The sequence below is a fragment of the Aethalodelphis obliquidens genome, unplaced genomic scaffold (assembly GCF_003676395.1).
Source record: "Aethalodelphis obliquidens isolate GAN/ISIS:26980383/991018 unplaced genomic scaffold, ASM367639v1 scaffold37, whole genome shotgun sequence".
Classification (NCBI taxonomy): domain Eukaryota; kingdom Metazoa; phylum Chordata; class Mammalia; order Artiodactyla; family Delphinidae; genus Aethalodelphis; species Aethalodelphis obliquidens.
This window is the reverse complement of record NW_020837981.1, coordinates 12,473,680-12,489,972: the sequence shown is the minus strand read 5'-3', so window position 1 is coordinate 12,489,972 and position 16,293 is coordinate 12,473,680. Positions and strand designations below refer to the sequence as shown.

The following is a 16,293-nucleotide window of genomic DNA, read 5'->3' as shown; positions in this document are numbered from 1 at the left end:
GGGTTCCCATCCTGAATTCTGGGGTTCCCAGAAACACACCCCCACCCCAAGATCTGGTTTAACTCCCCACACCCAACTGGGGCAACTTGCCAGACTGAGGTCCTGGGAACCGGTGCACAGGACAGAAACCGCCAGAACAGGGAGGGGCAGGTGGCCTGGAGTGTGTGCTCACTGACTTGAAATTGCAGGCTGCTGTGAGTCCTACGGGAAGAGAGCAGAGCCTGAGAAGGGGCAGAGCTTCTGCACAGGCATGGCTCTGGCCACAGAGACTGGGACATGGGGCATGGTTACCAACTTCAGAAGCCTGAGTCACTGGGGACATGACACTAGCCCACTCCTGCTGGGAGTTCAGCCATCTCCCCATCAGGGTCGTCTTGATACAGATTCCATGTTGCACACTGTGTCTATGTTAGGAGTGCTTTCCCCAGAAGACACATGTAAATGCAGACTCGAATGGTAATGGTGCTATCTGGAGTTGTGCAAAGGGGCAACCCTACTCCCACCAACAAGGGAATATAAACTTCAAAAGTATTTTGAATCCAAAAAAAAAAAAGTATTTTGAGGAGAGTGACCGCTTGGTGAGTTCAGGGTCTCCTTTGGGATGATAAAGATGTTTTGGAATAGATAGAGGTGGTGGTTGTACAACACTGTGGATGTACTAAATGCCACTGACTTGTTCACTTTAAAAAGTTTAATTTTACATGTGAATTTCATCTCAATAAAAAAAATTTTGAGTATTTTAAGGCACTTGAAGGGAAAGTACTAATTGCTTTAAAAGATTTCCCACAAGTCAGCCCTCTGCACAATGAACCTCTATCCCCAACTTCCTGGGGTTGCCGACTATACCCAAACTGGAAGAATTAGGTTGCCTTAGAAGCCCACTTCCTGACCTGAGCTGAGGAAGAAGGGAAATATTCAGATACATCCAACACTCTTAGCACTTGTGAGAAAGGGGGTAGAAAGGTAGCATGGAGTTCTTCTGAAGGCTCACCCCAAAGGCCACCCAGATCCTGAGAATCCAGGTGTAGGTCTGCAGTTCTGGGAAAATCCACCTTCTTGCTTTATCCATTCATTCATTTATTCATCCAAGGAATATTCACTGAGACTCTACTATGTGCTAGCCACTGGAAGTTAAGAAGAGTAGAACTGGACTTCCCTGCTGGTGCAGTGGTTAAGAATCCGCCTGCCAATGCAGGGGACACGGGTTCGAGCCCTGGTCCAGGAAGATCCCACATGCCGCGGAGCAACTAAGCCAGTGCGCCACAACTACTGAGCCTGCACTCTAGAGCCTGTGAGCCACAACTACTGAGCCCACGTGCCCCCGTGCCACAACTAATGAAGCCCGTGCGCCTAGAGCCCGTGCTCCGCAACAAGAGAAGCCACTGCAATGAGAAAAGCGCACCACAAAGAGTAGCCCCCTGCTCACCACAACTAGAGAAAGCCTGCGTGCAGCAACAAAGACCCAATGCAGCCAAAAATAAATAAATTAAAAAAAAAAAGAAGAGTAGAACTCACCCTCAGGAAGCTCATGGTCCGGTGAGAAGACTAAAGGGGAAACAGTTATTAACAGAGATGTGCATGGGGTGTGAGGATGACCTGAGGGGGGGCACCTAAGGCATGGTGTATTGGGTTGGGCACTGGGGAAGGCTTCCTGCAGGAAGGGATGCCACAGCTGGGTCTCCAGGGCTGCTGGCAGGAGCATGTCCAGGCAAGCCTGACCTGCAGCCAGCCTAAGCCTGAGGGGGAGAGAAGCAAATGCAGGGTTCATAGGATCTTTGAAGGATTTGAAGAGGCCTGGCTCAGAGGCTAGGAGATGGAGCTGCCCGCTCCTTGCAAGTACCACTTTTGGGACCCCCCCCATCCCATCTTCAATGCAGAGAGAGGTGTGTGAGATGGTAACCATGTCTTTCCAGCCCCAGCCATGTGGAAGGGATCCTGCCCTTCACCTCACAGGATGAACCAAGACCCTCCACCCTAGCTCCTCGGAGGGGCTAACAGTTAGGAAACTCCCCTTCTAGATCCAAAGGTTCTCCTGACAGACAATGGTATGGGGCTTTGCCCCCCTCCTTCATAGGGGTGAAGAGTTTCAGTCGGGAAGCCACTTAGCCCTCCACCCTCATCCCCCTGCAGCCAGGCCTCCTAGCAGGTGGTTGTTTACCCTATACCCCACTCTCTCCTCTGGGAAAAACCTCCAGGGTTAAGACTGCCTGTCCTTTTCTGAAAATGATGAGACAACAACATTAATGGATTTCTTTTGAGAAGAAACAAAATTACCCAGTGGCCATGAACATAGCCCTTCCCCATTATAAAAAGCTGTTTTATTAACAGAATGAGACAGTGAATGAAAAAAGCTGCTTAGCACGCTTCTTCCGTGATGGCTACTTATTGAATGAATGAATGATTCCTAGTAAACTGACCTTTCCAAAATGGCACTGGATTCTTTTGCTTCTGAAACCTCTATTTAAAAACCTCTATTTTTCTTAGATTAGTGTTCCACATTTTTCTGAATTTTTTTTTCATGCGGGGTCGGCGGAGAGAGAGAGAAGAAAAACACCCTAAGTCTATATCCTGCTGTCTCAGATGTCCCCAGCCCAGTCAGCCTGGGAGGAGAGAATGGTCTTGATGGATTAATTCCCTGATCTTCAGTCCGGACAGAAAGACACACCCATACAGGTCACCCCAACTCTTTCCTTCCCACCTCAGTAAAGGGTGATTTCAAGAGGATGTCATCTACCCTCAGTCCTCCAAGCACTTCACCTAATTGCCAAGACCTGGTGTCTTTAAGGTTCCCAGCAAGTGACTAGAGCTTGGAGGATAGGAAGAAAGGGCCAGTGTTCAGGCCTTGAAAGCCTCAGCAGCTAACAGACTATTCTATTCTGCAGCAGTCTTTAAGATATCTCCCAATCTGAGTCGTCTAATTTATTTTTTATCCATAAATTTGTCTGCAGAGATGGTTCTCCCATCTGGAAAAAGGGGATGGGGTGCAGGGCTTGATTCTGGTCGTTCACAGTTCTAAGTCTTGGTTTGCCCAGAAGGCCCACGGGCCAGCCTCTTTCTTTTTTTTAATGGGAGGGGGTGTGGATGGCAGCGGCCGGACTCTTCCGGCGGCAAGTGTCTTCTGTCACGCGCAAGTCTGCCCCAAGGAGACGCCCGCCAGTCTGATCTGGTTAGGCTCTGGCCCTCCCAGGGACGGGAGCGGCTGATGTAAGTTTGGTTCTCTCTTCCATCAGGATCCTGTGACCCAGATTGATATATCTTTAAATAAATAAAGGTCGAATCCGTCCGATTCCCTTCCCACCTTCAGCAATCTCTGTCAGTCTTCGAGCACCGCCGTCGGGTCACATTTTCTGTGGCCCCTCCTGAATGACGAAACAGGGGATAGCGATTTCACTCCGGGGCTTTTCCGGAGATCTAGGTCTTCGGTCCTGATGCAACTCTCCGGCTCTTTTACACAAAGCGTTTTGGCGAAGAGGGGCGCTAGGACCCGGCGGACGCCCGGGGCCTCTCGGCCGCAGCGGGCGGGGTAGGCACAGCCGCACCTCTGTCCGTCCTTAGGGCCGGCGGGTGGGTCAGTGTGTCCCTCTGATATGGCTCCCAGCTCCAGAACCAAGCGCTAGGAACCGGGGCCCATCAATAGTCTTTTAACCACGTTTCCCAAAGCCCCTCCTTGGAGGCAGCTGGAGGCTGGGAGCGGACCCCACCCCCCCAATTAATCCATCCCCTGGGGCTGTAGAGTAACAAGCGGGCGGGCAGGTGGGGCCGCCAGGAAGAGGGAGCACGGTGCCCGGAGCTGCCCAGTCTTTGGACCCCACCCCCATAACCCGACCCTTCGTAAGGAAGGGTTAGCGTGGGGTACGTGCGCGAGGGCCGGTGGATTAACGTCTGCTCCCCGCGCCGCCGTCCCACTGGCATCCACTTGTGCGCCCAATTGTGCCCAGAGCTCGCAGGCTCTCAGATGCTGGGGGCAACCGTCTTCCCTGCTTGTTGCCCCCCTCAAGTTCCCCTGCCTCTTCCCCCGCGCGGCCGCGGCCTACCCCCTCCCCCAGCAATACGACCCTATAATAAACAAGTCTTTCCTAGATCCTCCCCTGCCGCGACCGCCCTCGGGGACCTTGGCAGCTGCAGCCGCCGCGGATCCCGTTCCAGAAAGGGGGCGTGGCCGAGGCTCGCGGGTTTGGCCGGGTGCTTTCTGGGGCCCAAGGGGGGCGGGGCCAGGCGGCTGTCACCGGGCAGGAGAGAACGTTGCGAACGTGCGCCCAGAGCCCATTGGTCGAGGTGGGCCACACTCCCGGGTCTGGATTGGGCCGCGGCGCGGAAGGGGTGTGGCCTCTCCCCACTAGTCCTTATAGGTCTCTCTGCGCTGGTACTAGGGACCGCGGCAGGCCGAGGGGGAGGTGCGAGTGGGGAGAAGGGACAGGTCCGGGCAGAGCTCGGGGGTTGGCACCAGTTCGCGCACGCACTTGTCCCAGTTCTAGCTGACCGCAGTAGCTGGTGAGTGTCCCTTCTCTGTGTGCTGGTCGCTGCGCGGAGAGGCCTCAGCCGTGGGGATCCTAGCGCTCTCAGTCTGGAGCAGCCCCCAGACTGACGCCGGGCCCGCGCCGCTCTTGTCTTACAGCGTCTTCTGCGCTCCAGTACCCTGAGCTCATCTGCAAACGTCCTGGCGTCCGTCCTCACCATGCCTAGCCTTTGGGATCGCTTCTCGTCGTCCTCTTCGTCCTCGTCCTTGTCCCGAACTCCCACCCCAGATCAGCCGCCACGCTCAGCCTGGGGGTCGGCGGCCCGAGAAGAGGCACTCGGCCGCTGCGCGAGCCTGGAGAGCTCGGACTGCGAGTCCCTGGACAGCAGCAACAGTGGCTTTGGGCCGGAGGAAGGTAAGCCGTGGGCGGGAGCCGGACGCGAATAGAGGGGCCGGGGAGGTGAGAAAGCACCGCGCTGGAAGGAGTCAAAGCCACTTTGGCTTCCTATCCCATCAGAATCCGGATTGTGGAAGGAGGCGGGCAGAGGAGGGGCATTGAAGTATAGGGTACGAGAGTGGGGCGGAAACTGAGGCACAGAGTGGGAAGGAGTGCTGCTTTCTTAGCGAAACAGCACCTCCCCGTTCAGAGCTGTTCTAACTGCCTCCCCTACGTGCTTTCCCTTGCAGACTCTTCTTACCTGGATGGGGTGTCCCTGCCCGACTTCGAGCTGCTCAGCGATCCCGAGGATGAGCACCTGTGTGCCAACCTGATGCAGCTGCTGCAGGAGAGCCTGGCCCAGGCACGGCTGGGCTCGCGGCGCCCTGCACGCCTGCTGATGCCCAGCCAGCTGGTGAGCCAGGTGGGCAAAGAACTACTGCGCCTGGCCTACAGCGAGCCGTGCGGGCTGCGGGGGGCGCTGCTAGACGTCTGCGTAGAGCAGGGCAAGAGCTGCCACAGCGTGGGTCAACTGGCTCTCGACCCCAGCCTTGTGCCCACCTTCCAGCTGACCCTCGTGCTGCGCCTGGACTCACGCCTCTGGCCCAAGATCCAGGGGTTGTTTAGCTCCGCCAACTCTCCCTTCGTCCCCGGCTTCAGCCAGTCCCTGACGCTGAGCACAGGCTTCCGAGTGATCAAAAAGAAGCTGTACAGCTCAGAGCAGCTGCTCATTGAGGAGTGTTGAACTTGGGTCTGGGGGGCCGATACTGACCCCATGACAGAGACAGTTGAACTTTTGGGGTGGACATTGGCAGGCAGAAGCTGAGGGACTGCTGCCTGTCGTTAGAAAACTGACAACAGCCACCTGTGGGGAGGAAGGTCAAGGTGAGGGGAACACGGTGTTTCCCTAGGAAGCTCACTGAGGTGTGGACAGGTGGCTCCCACTTGGGCTCACACGCTGCCCCTCAGTACTGTAGCATGAAACAAAGGCTTAGGGGCCAACCAGGCTTCTGGCTGGATGTGTATGTAGCATGTACCTTATTATTTTTATTGTTACTGACAGTTAAGACAACAGTGGTGTGACAGAGCCATGAGAGCAGCTGGGCTGCACTGGCATCTGCAAGGGATGTGTGCTCACGGTAGCCGGCTCTGGTGGGGGGGGGGGTCATCGAGGTGGTTTGTGTGTATCATGGTCTGAAGGGACCAAATGTTTGTTCTTTGTTGTTTTTGTATCTTTTTTTTTTTTGATTGGAGCTTCACTACTGACCTGTTCTAGGCAGCTATCTTACAGACGCATGAATGTAAGAGGAGAAAGGGGTGGGTGTTGGGATCACTTGGGGATCTTTGACACTTGAAGAAAAAATACACCTGGGAGCTGCGTGTGGCCCATCCCCGGATGTGTAGTGAAGGGTTGAACTGTGAGGGGATGGGGCTGATTGGGGTGGGGGCTGGAACCCCTCCCCCAGAGGAGTACCATCTGGGTCTTCCATCTAGAACTGTTTACATGAAGATACTCGCTGTTCATGAATACACTTGATGTTCAAGTATTAAGACCTATGCAATATTTTTTACTTTTCTAATAAAAAAAAATCATGTTTGTTAAAACGGTTGCCTCTCATCAGTGCCATGAAATAAAAGGGAGGGGGATGGGTGCTGGAAAAGGTGGGTTTCATCACACTCTGGTGCAGCTGTGTTTCTCTGTCCCTTTCTGGGGCTGCCTGCCAGCTTGGTCATGGAGGTATGTAGACTGAGTGCCATCTGTGTCAAAAACGCAGGCTCCCTTGGCTCTGCTGGCTGAGGCTACCAAGGGAAAGCACTGGAAAGCCCTGGAAGATAGGGAGTGAGTCAGACCTCTCAGAGCCACAGTCTCAGTAGAAAGAGCTCACCTGGCTGCCCTGGGTTAGAAGGGCCTGGTACAAAGGACTCCTGAGCCCAAGGTCCTTCCAGGCACTTAAAGGACGGCAAGAGGCTTTTTTCCTTGTGAAAAAAGGCACAGTTCTATTTGTTCTGCAGTGAAAATCACACATTTTATCTCTGGATATGAAAAGGCTAGGGAGCAGGAGCATTAAGAAACGGAGTTTGAAAAAGACTTAACTTGGTTCAAGCCTCTGACTAGACACAAAACCTAGGGTTCGGAGAGGGGCATGACCTCCAGGCAGGAGCAAAACACACAACATATGTAGGAGGTGTGGTGAGGGCTTCAAGAGCCCGGAGACTACAGGCCTGTCTTCATGAATGTTCTCGGTGACCTGGACTCATCGCACTCTCTGGGCCCCAATTTAATTATCGGTGAAATTGGGATGGGGCCAGATGAAGGCCAAGGCCCTTCCCACTCCTCCCTCCCAGTGACTCTCGGCCAGTCCTCCCACACCAGCCTCTGGAGAGTTGTTATCTCCCTTGTTTCTCTTCCTGGTCTCAGACAGGCCTTGTTTGCCCAACTGTAAAACAGTAGTTCTTCTACTTGATTGTATACTCAAATCTCTTGGGGCCTGAATTAAACACATATCTCCCTGCCTTGGAGGAGATTCTGACCACATGTGTCCGGGGCAGGGCCCCAGGAATCTGCATTTTCATCCAGGATCCTGACACAGGGTCTTGAACTTTGGGATGGTTTAGAAGACTCGCATCTCTTTGGTAGAGATGACTTGTTCCCCAAAATGAATGAACTGTTTAGAACTAGATTTGAAAATGGTGGTAACAAGGAAGAGGGTGCCCAGAGTAGTTTTAAGAGCCCTTACTTCTTAGCACATCCTCCTAATAGCTACCCTGGGAGGGGTGGGTAGGGCGGGGGTTAGTGAAGTTTTACAGATTAGTAAACAGAGGCCCAAGCCCTTGAATGATGGTCTTCTTCTGACCATGGCTGACCTTGCCCGCTCTCAGCCCCTCAGGGTGGAGGTGAGGGTGAAGCAGGCTCAGCACTTGGGTGGTACCTGGGGGCGGTTTCCCAGGAATTGAGATCAGGGCCAATGCTCATGGCTGTGCTTCCCTGACCCCCAAAGAGGAAAACAAAAAGCCGTGTCTGGCTCCAGAACAGAGAGTCTCATTGGTGTTTGGAGGCAAGAGCTAGATGGGGAGGTAAGCATTAACCCTCTCCTAGACCGGGAAGCAGCAGGCACCCTCAGCTCCTTCTCTTAATAATTTTTCTTTGTCTTTAATTTTTGTCAGTTTGATTCCTATGTGTCTGGGTGTGTTTCCCCTTGGGTTTATCCTGCCTGGGACTCTCTGTGCTTTCTGGACTTGGGTGGTTATTTCCTTTCCCATGTTAGGGAAGTTTTTGACTATAATGTCTTCAAACATTTTCTCAGGTCCTTTCTCTCTCTCTCCTCCTTCTGGGACCCCTATAATGCGAATGTTGGTGCATTTAATGTTGTCCCAGAGGTCTCTTAGGCTGTCTTCATTTCTTTTCATTCTTTTTTCTTTATTCTGTCCCACGGCAGTGAATTCCACCATTCTGTCTTCCAGGTCACTTATCCGTTCTTCTGCCTCAGTTATTCTGCTATTGATTCCTTCTAGTCTATTTTTCATTTCAGTTATTGTACTGTTCATCTCTGTTTGTTCTTTAATTCTTCTAGGTCTTTGTTAAACATTTCTTGCATCTTCTCGATCCTCCATTCTTTTTCCGAGGTCCTGGATCATCTTCACTATCATTATTCTGAATTCTTTTTCTGGAAGGTTGCCTATCTCCACTTCATTTAGTTGTTTTTCTGGTGTTTTATCTTGTTCCTTCAACTGGGGCATTGTCCTCTGCCTTTTCATTTTGTCTATTTTTCTGTGATGGTGGCTTTCGTTCCATGGGCTGCAGAACTGTAGTTTTTCTTGCTTCTGCTCCTAAGTTCCTTCTCTTGGATGGTCAGATCGAGGCTGGAGGAAAACTTGGGCTCCCACGAAGTCTCAGCTAAGATGCCCTTTTCTGAGGCCAGACTGCCTTTCCTCATTCTCACAGGGCTTGAAAATACCCCCAAATAGGACAGAAAGACCTAGAAAATCCCCCCAAATAGGACAGAAAGAGCCCCAGGTTAGGGCTCTTAGGTCTCCTAAGATGTGGCAGGGAGCTTTGTCCTAGGTATTGGGCTTTTGAAGAGAAGATGGAACAGGCTCCCTTGTTGCTAAGACTGAAAGTTAATAAAGCATATGAGACTTCCACATAAAATCCAATTTTGGAAAATGCTTTCAGAAATCGTTCTATTTAGCCTATAAAATTTGTATTGATTCCCTCCCTTTGTATAGGATTCCCTCCCTCCCTTAGTTCTATTTCCCACCCCAACAGAATACTACTGGAGAACCTACCATAGCTCCCTATTATCAGATTCCACTGCCTGCCTTTGAAGACCTTTGGTATCAGGCCCTATTCACCCTACCCAGGCTGACAGCCTCTACCACTCTCTACCACTCCCCTGGCCTGCCCCCTCCTCTAGCCCCAGACTCTGCTTTTTCCAGTACCCTCCACCAGGGATGTGATCCCCCTCTTTTGCCTGAAAACCCTTCCCTTCCTTTAAGGCCCAGAGCAAGTTCCAGCCCTTTTATGACTCCCCTCTCCCTCGCCCAGCCTCATCCTTCACAATTGCAGTGTAGAAAATTCAGCAGTTTTCCAATCTCATTGTATGCACTTGTTTGGTATCCCACTCCTGGGTTCCCTTCAAGCCTGGCTGTCGGACTGCTTGATCATCTCCCTCTCCCTGGGCTCAGACAACACAAGATTCCCCCACCAGCCTCAGACTCTAGGCTAAGGAGAGAGGAGGGCAGGGTACAAACACTTCATTGTTTTACTCTGCCTGCCACCTAGTTTAGAGGAATATAGAGGTCCTAGAACGGAAGTGGTATCTTAATGCGTAAGACCACCATGCAGTAGAGTTAGTGAAATCTGGATTCAAATCCCGGCTCAGACATTTCTTAGCCGATGACCTTGAGCAAGTCACCTTCAGTTTCTCTTCTGTAAAATGGGGATAATAGTGAGGAAATGATGTATTCAATATATAAAGGTGTAACTGGAGTTCACCACTGGCAGAGGAAGCCAGTGGCTGGGCAAGAGATGGGGGGCCTGGGCTGCGGTGGAACAGGCACCCTGTGATAGGGACCACCTTTGACTGCCTCACCTCTGGTCCGCCTTTTCTCTAACATTCAAAAGTCATCATCTTGACAACAGTCACGTCAATATGTAACCTTAATAAATTCTGGTAAAAAACATCACTGTGAGCTAACGTGCTCAGACTGCTTCACTTCTAAGTGGTATTTTTCTAAGCCCAGTGTATATTAAGCACCCTAGATAAGGTTCCTTTAATTCTACCTCATGTTTCAGAAGGAAATTTGAAGGCTCAGAGTGGCTCAGTGAGCAGGGCTGCAGGGCTAAGATGGGAAGTGTGGTCTCCTACCTCCTGGGCCTTTCACTCAATCCACTGAGCTCTCCTGGTTCCTCAGTTAAGGTGTCCTGGTCAGCCTCACCCTGCTTTCACTGCTGGAGGTGGCCAATGCTGCTGGGGCAGCCCAGTGGAAGGCTGCAAAAACATGAGGAACAGAAACCAGTCCTAAGTAATAGATTATTACAAGACTCTGTAATTATCCTGAAAAGGGGGCTCTTTATGAAGGAATCACAAATTAGAAAACAGTCCATTAAACCCAGACACGTCCACGCATGGGCCCAGCTGGGGAGTCTCCATCTCAGTCCTAACAATGGGCAGCTGCATGGAAACATCTGTGGCCATGTGGTACTGATGGCTCTGAGGGCAGACACTGACAGACTGTCACTTGATTACTGCATTCATTCATTCAACCTATATATAATTAAATGGGTCCATGGAGCTGCTAGAGAAAGCCAAAGTAAGTGGGAACCCATAAGAAGCTGATGTCAAAATCAAAATTCTCTCTCTTTCTCTTTCACACATGCTCCCGCATAATCACACACATACATTTACAAGCAAAACTGTGGGGCATAAGAAAAAAGAGAAAATGGGCACACATTCAATTTTCCCTATCCCTAACTTCCCAGGGGAAAAAAAATCTAACAGTATAGAAGGATTTTTAAAATTTTATTTTATTTAGTTTTGGCTGCATTGGGTCTTCGTTGCAGCACGCAGGATCTTCGTTGAGGCATGTGGGATCTTTCGTTGTGGTGTGTGGGCTCCTCTCTAGTTGTGATGTGCAGGTTTTCTCTTCTCTAGTTGTGGCACACAGGCTCCAGGGCACCTGGGCTCTGTAGTTGTGGTGCGCGGGTTCCAGAGTGCGTGGGCTCTGTAGTTTGCGGCTGGCGGGCTCTAGTTGAGGTGCACAAGCTCAGTAGTTGTGGCACGTGGGCTTAGTTGCCCGGCGGCACGTGGGATCTTAGTTCCTCGAACCTATGTCCTCTGCATTCGAAGGCGGATTCTTTACCACTGGACCACCAGGGAAGTCCCAATACAGAAGGATTAAAAGTACATAAGATAAAACTAATTAAACTGTATACTTCAAATGGTGAATTTTATTGAATGTAAATTATATGTTAATACCAGAATTTTTTTAAAGTATATATATACAAAAATTTAAGTGGATCACAGTCCTAAATGGAAGAACTAAACTATAGAAACTCTTAGAAGAAAATATAGGAGTAAATATTCATGATCTTGGATTAGGCAATGATTTCTTAGATATGACACCAAAAATACAAGTTTAAAAGAAGATCAACAAGTTGGACTTTATAAAATTTTAAAACATTTGTGCTCCAAAGGACATAATCAAGAAAGTAAGAAGACAGCTCACAGACTGGGAGAAAATATTTTGCAAATCATATACAAGATAAGTGATTTTCACCTAGCATACATAAAGAACTCTTGCAACTTAATTAAAAAATGAGCAAAAGATTTGAATAGACATTTCTTCGAATAAGATATACAGGGACTTCCCTGGTGGCAGAGTGGTTAAGAATCTGCCTGCCAATGCAGGGGACAGGGGTTCGATCCCTGGTCTGGGAAGATCCCACATGCCTCTGAACAACTAAGCCTGTGAGCCACAACTACTGAGCCCACACACACAACTACTGAAGCCCACGCACCCTACAGCCCATGCTCTGCAACAAGAGAAGCCACCGCAATGAGAAGCCCATGCACCGCAAGGAAGAGTAGCCCCGGCTCACCACAACTAGAGAAAGCCCACTCGCAGTGATGAAGATCCAATGCAGCAAAAACAAAAAAACAAAAACACACAAAAAAAAAAACTTGTGAAAAAAAAATTTTTTTAAAGATATACGAACGCCCTATAAGCATTTATGAAAAGATGTTTAACATTACTGGTCAGTAGGGAAATGTAAATCAGCGCTACAGTGGGATACCATTTCATACTACCAGAGTGGCTATAATCAAAGAGGTGGATAAGAACAAGTATTGGCAAGGATGTGGAAAAACTGGCATCCTCGTACATTGCTGGAGGGATTGTAAAATGGTAGAGCCATTTTGGAAAATGGTTTGGTAGTTCCTCATAATGTTAAACATGCAGTTACCATATGACCCAGCAATTCCACTTCTCAGTATATACCCAAGAGAAATGAAAACATATGTCCACACAAAAACTTATATATGAATTTTCATAGCAGCATTATTTATAATATCGAAGTGGAAACAACCCAAATGTCCATCAACAGATGAATGGATAAACAAAACATGATATACCCATATAACAGAATATTATTTGTCAATAAAAAGAAATGAAGTAATAATCCATGCTACCACATTTGATGGGCCTCAAAAACGTTATGCTAATTGAAAGAAGCAAATCACAAAAGACCACATATTGTATGATTCCATGGATATGAAATGTCCAGAATAAGCAAATCATAGAAATAGAAAGATTAGTTGCTTAGGCCTGGGGGACTGGGAGGAGTTGGGGGTGAATGCTAATAGGTATAGAGTTTCTTTTTGGGGTGATGATAATATTCTAAATTAGTATATTCACAGAACTCTGTGAATATACTAAAAACCATTAATATAATAACTGTTATATAATTAGTAATATAATAATTAATATAATAAAATTAATATAATTTAATAGGTGAAATTTATGGTATGTAAATTATATCAATAAAACTGTTTTTTAAGTACATGTTTTTCAAATCCATAGAATTGAACACCTAATAAAAGGGCACATTTTACTGTATGCAAATTATACCTCAATTAAAAAAATTTTAACACACATGAAAAAGTACATAAAATGAGCTCTAGAAGTTTTAAAACATAAATTATAGCTCCATAATTAGGGTCCCATTTAGTGTAAATACGGTAAATTTTTCACTAAGTAAAGGAAAGCAAAGAGAAGCCATGAGCCTTTTGGTTCAAATTTTATATATTGTCTGTCTCTGCTAACAGAATGTCAGCCTACATTTTTTGTGTGCCTAGAACAGTGCCTGGCTCATAGAAAATTCTCAATGCACATGTATGGAAGAAAAGAAGGACAGAAAGGATCATGACATCTCAAATCCACCATCTCCTGGAGAGGCCCACTGGAGCCACTTCCAAACACTTTTTTTTTAAATTGTGATAAAATACACATAACATAAAATTTACCATCTTAACCATTTTTAAGTGTACAGTTCAGTAGTGTTAAATATATTCACATTGCTGTGAAACCAAGCTCCAGAACGTTTTCATCTTGCAAAATGGAAATTTTATACCCATTAAATAACAATATCCCATCCCCCCCTGCCACCCAGCCCCTGGCAATCACCATTCCACTTTGTGTCTCTATGAATTTGATGTCTCTAGATACAACACATAAGTGGAATCATACAGTATTTGTCTTACTGTGCCTGGCTTACTTCACTCAATACAAGGTCTTCAAGGTTCAATTATATTGTAGCAAATGTCAGAATTTCCTTCCTTTTTAAAGCTGGATAACATTCCACTGTATGGATATACCACATTTTGCTTTGCCTTTCATCCATCAACGAACATTTGGGTTGCTTCCATCTTTTGGCTATTGTGAATGATGCTGCTATGAACATGGGTGTACAAATCTCTTTGAGACCCTGCTTTCACTTTTTTGGGGTATATACTCAGAAGTGGAATTGCTGGATCATATGATAATACTAGTTCTAACTTTTTGAGGAACCACTATACTGTTTTCTATACAATTTGCACCAGTTTAAATTCCCACCAACAGTGCACAATACTTCTAAGCACTTTTATGCCTCTCCACATCTCAGCCCAGGTCCAAATTACCCCAACAGTCAAGCCCACTGCACCCACGCCTACAGGTAGTAAGGTGTAAAGAGCCAAATGAGGGCGATGGATCTGCAGTATCCTATATGTTCTAGGAATTTGGAGACAGAGTGAGGACAGGTTCCCAGAGGAGGACGGATGAGAGTTCAGCCCTGAGCATGTGAAGGCAGCTTTTCTCATTCTCTCACCTAGGCCTCCCCCCAGCCCACATTCCCATTCCCTCGGAGGGGAGGGGAGGGGGTAATCTGAGGGCTGGTGACAGAATAGTAGAGCTGATTTGGGCTGGCACATCTCAGAGGACAGGAGAGGGGCTTGGGTTCCCAGGAGAGAAGGGCTGAGGACTGGAGAACCTGCCCCAGTGGCCCCTAACCAATTCTCATCCTCCAAAAATTTTGACTTTTGCTATCACTGACTGAGCAAATATATTACAAACCTGTGACTTCAGTAACAATGTTAAGTGAATACATATTTTACTCACCAAAATTGCATCTACGGACATTTAAAAAGCAGCAGGACAAATGTGAGCCAGATGTGCTGTGGACACAGTGTACAGACGACACCGGGCAATCCTCCTTGGAACCTGCCAGCCCCCGGTGATAACTTCAAACCCTCTTTTAAGGCCCCCCAGAAGTTGGCAGCTGGAAGAATGGGAACTGCACACTCCACCAAGGGGCTAGAGGAAGGGCAGACCTAGGGCTTATATTTATCTCTACATCTTTAACTCACTTCACATATCACCATTCCTATGAAGGAGGTACTGTTATTATTATTCCCATTTTACAGATGAGGAAACCAAGGAACATGGAGCAATGGAATGAGCTTCAACGGGAGAGGAGAGACCCGCAGTCTAGCATGATTTTGCCATTGACCTTGTTCCTTTATCTTTGAACTGAGGGGGTGGGACTGGATGACATCAAGAGCGATTCTTTACAGCAGAGCTCAGCTGCCAGCTGCTGCCTCTCCCCAGCCCCACCCTGTCACTGTTCCCTGGGTTCAAGCCTGGGGTGGGTTGGGGGTGGGGGCAGGAGGAAGAACAGAGGCCGCCCTGCAGGGCACTGGGCAAATGCTTGACTGCTTTCTGGGGCAAGTCCAAGTCTGGAAGGAGAACGTTAAGAAGAAATTTCCATGGCCCTTTCCTCAGCCAGGGATTTTCCACTCTGCCCAGGCAGACATGCCTCTCCCAGGACCTGGCAATCCACAGGTGTTAATGAACGGCTGGGCTGAGTGCTAGGAAGAGTGTAAGACCTGATTCTGGTTCCAGCCCTAGGAAAAGGGGCAAGTCTGTGGGGAAGGCATGACTGCCCCAGAAAGATGAAGAGGCAAGATGGGAACTGGGATGTTGTAAAACAAAGTGTTCAGTCTTAGAAGAATCCCAGAGAGAGACCAGTGGGGACAGGAACCATCAGGGGAAACTTCCTAGAAGAGGGGACCTGAGCTGGAGGGCCAGAGGAGGGAGGAGGTTTTCCGGGGCAGACAGGAGAGAGGAGAGCAGATGAGATGGGGAATAACGTTGGACCAGCTTTACAAAGGTTGCCATGAACACAGGGATAGTGCAGTGGCCAGGAGAGAGTTGGATGAGAGAAGTGGAAAGTTTGGTGAAGCAGATGGTGCAATACAGGAGACAGATTGCAGTCACAGGGGCTTCGCAGTGGCCTTTGCACTAGCTGTTCCCTCTGCCGGAAACACCCTTCCCTCACAGCGTCACGTGGTGGTTCCACGTCGGTCATGCTCCACAGGGGAACCTTCCCTCGCCACTCCTGCTACAGCAACCTCTAGCAACATCTCCGTGCTTCATTTTCTCCCGAGCACTCACTACCTGCACATTCCCTGTTTCTTTCAGCGGCCACCTCCCTCCTGGAGGATGGGAGTTCCACAAGGGCAGAGGCTGTGATCTGGCTTGTTCTTCATCGACTCCTCAGAGCCAGGCACATAGCAGCCCTCCATAAATATTGTTGAGTTTAATTGAACTGCAACTGGGTGCTATGATAAAAGGAAGCCTATAATAATATTGTCATTTTTTTCCTGAGCACTACTATATGCCAGGCACTGTGCTAAGCGCTTTACAAACATTATCTCATTTATTCCTCTGAACAATTCTGTGAGGGAGGTACTACTATTATCTCTCTCTTAAAGGTGAGGAAATTGAGGTCCAGAGAGACTGGTTACGTTGCTCAAGGATACACAGAACCAAAATTTGAACCCACACGTTTACCCTCTCGACT

General features: G+C 48.6%; 1 protein-coding gene across 1 annotated transcript; it reads left to right on the top strand.

Moving 5' to 3' along the window:
• The first annotated feature begins 4,372 nt into the window (after positions 1–4,372).
• On the top strand, positions 4,373–6,497 carry DDIT4 (DNA damage inducible transcript 4). The gene is made up of 3 exons (XM_027129955.1): positions 4,373–4,491; positions 4,616–4,871; positions 5,144–6,497. The coding sequence occupies exons 2-3, from the start codon at positions 4,676–4,678 to the stop codon at positions 5,635–5,637; spliced, it is 690 nt and encodes a 229-aa protein (XP_026985756.1). The 5' UTR covers positions 4,373–4,491; positions 4,616–4,675; the 3' UTR covers positions 5,638–6,497.
• Positions 6,498–16,293: the final 9,796 nt, after the last annotated feature.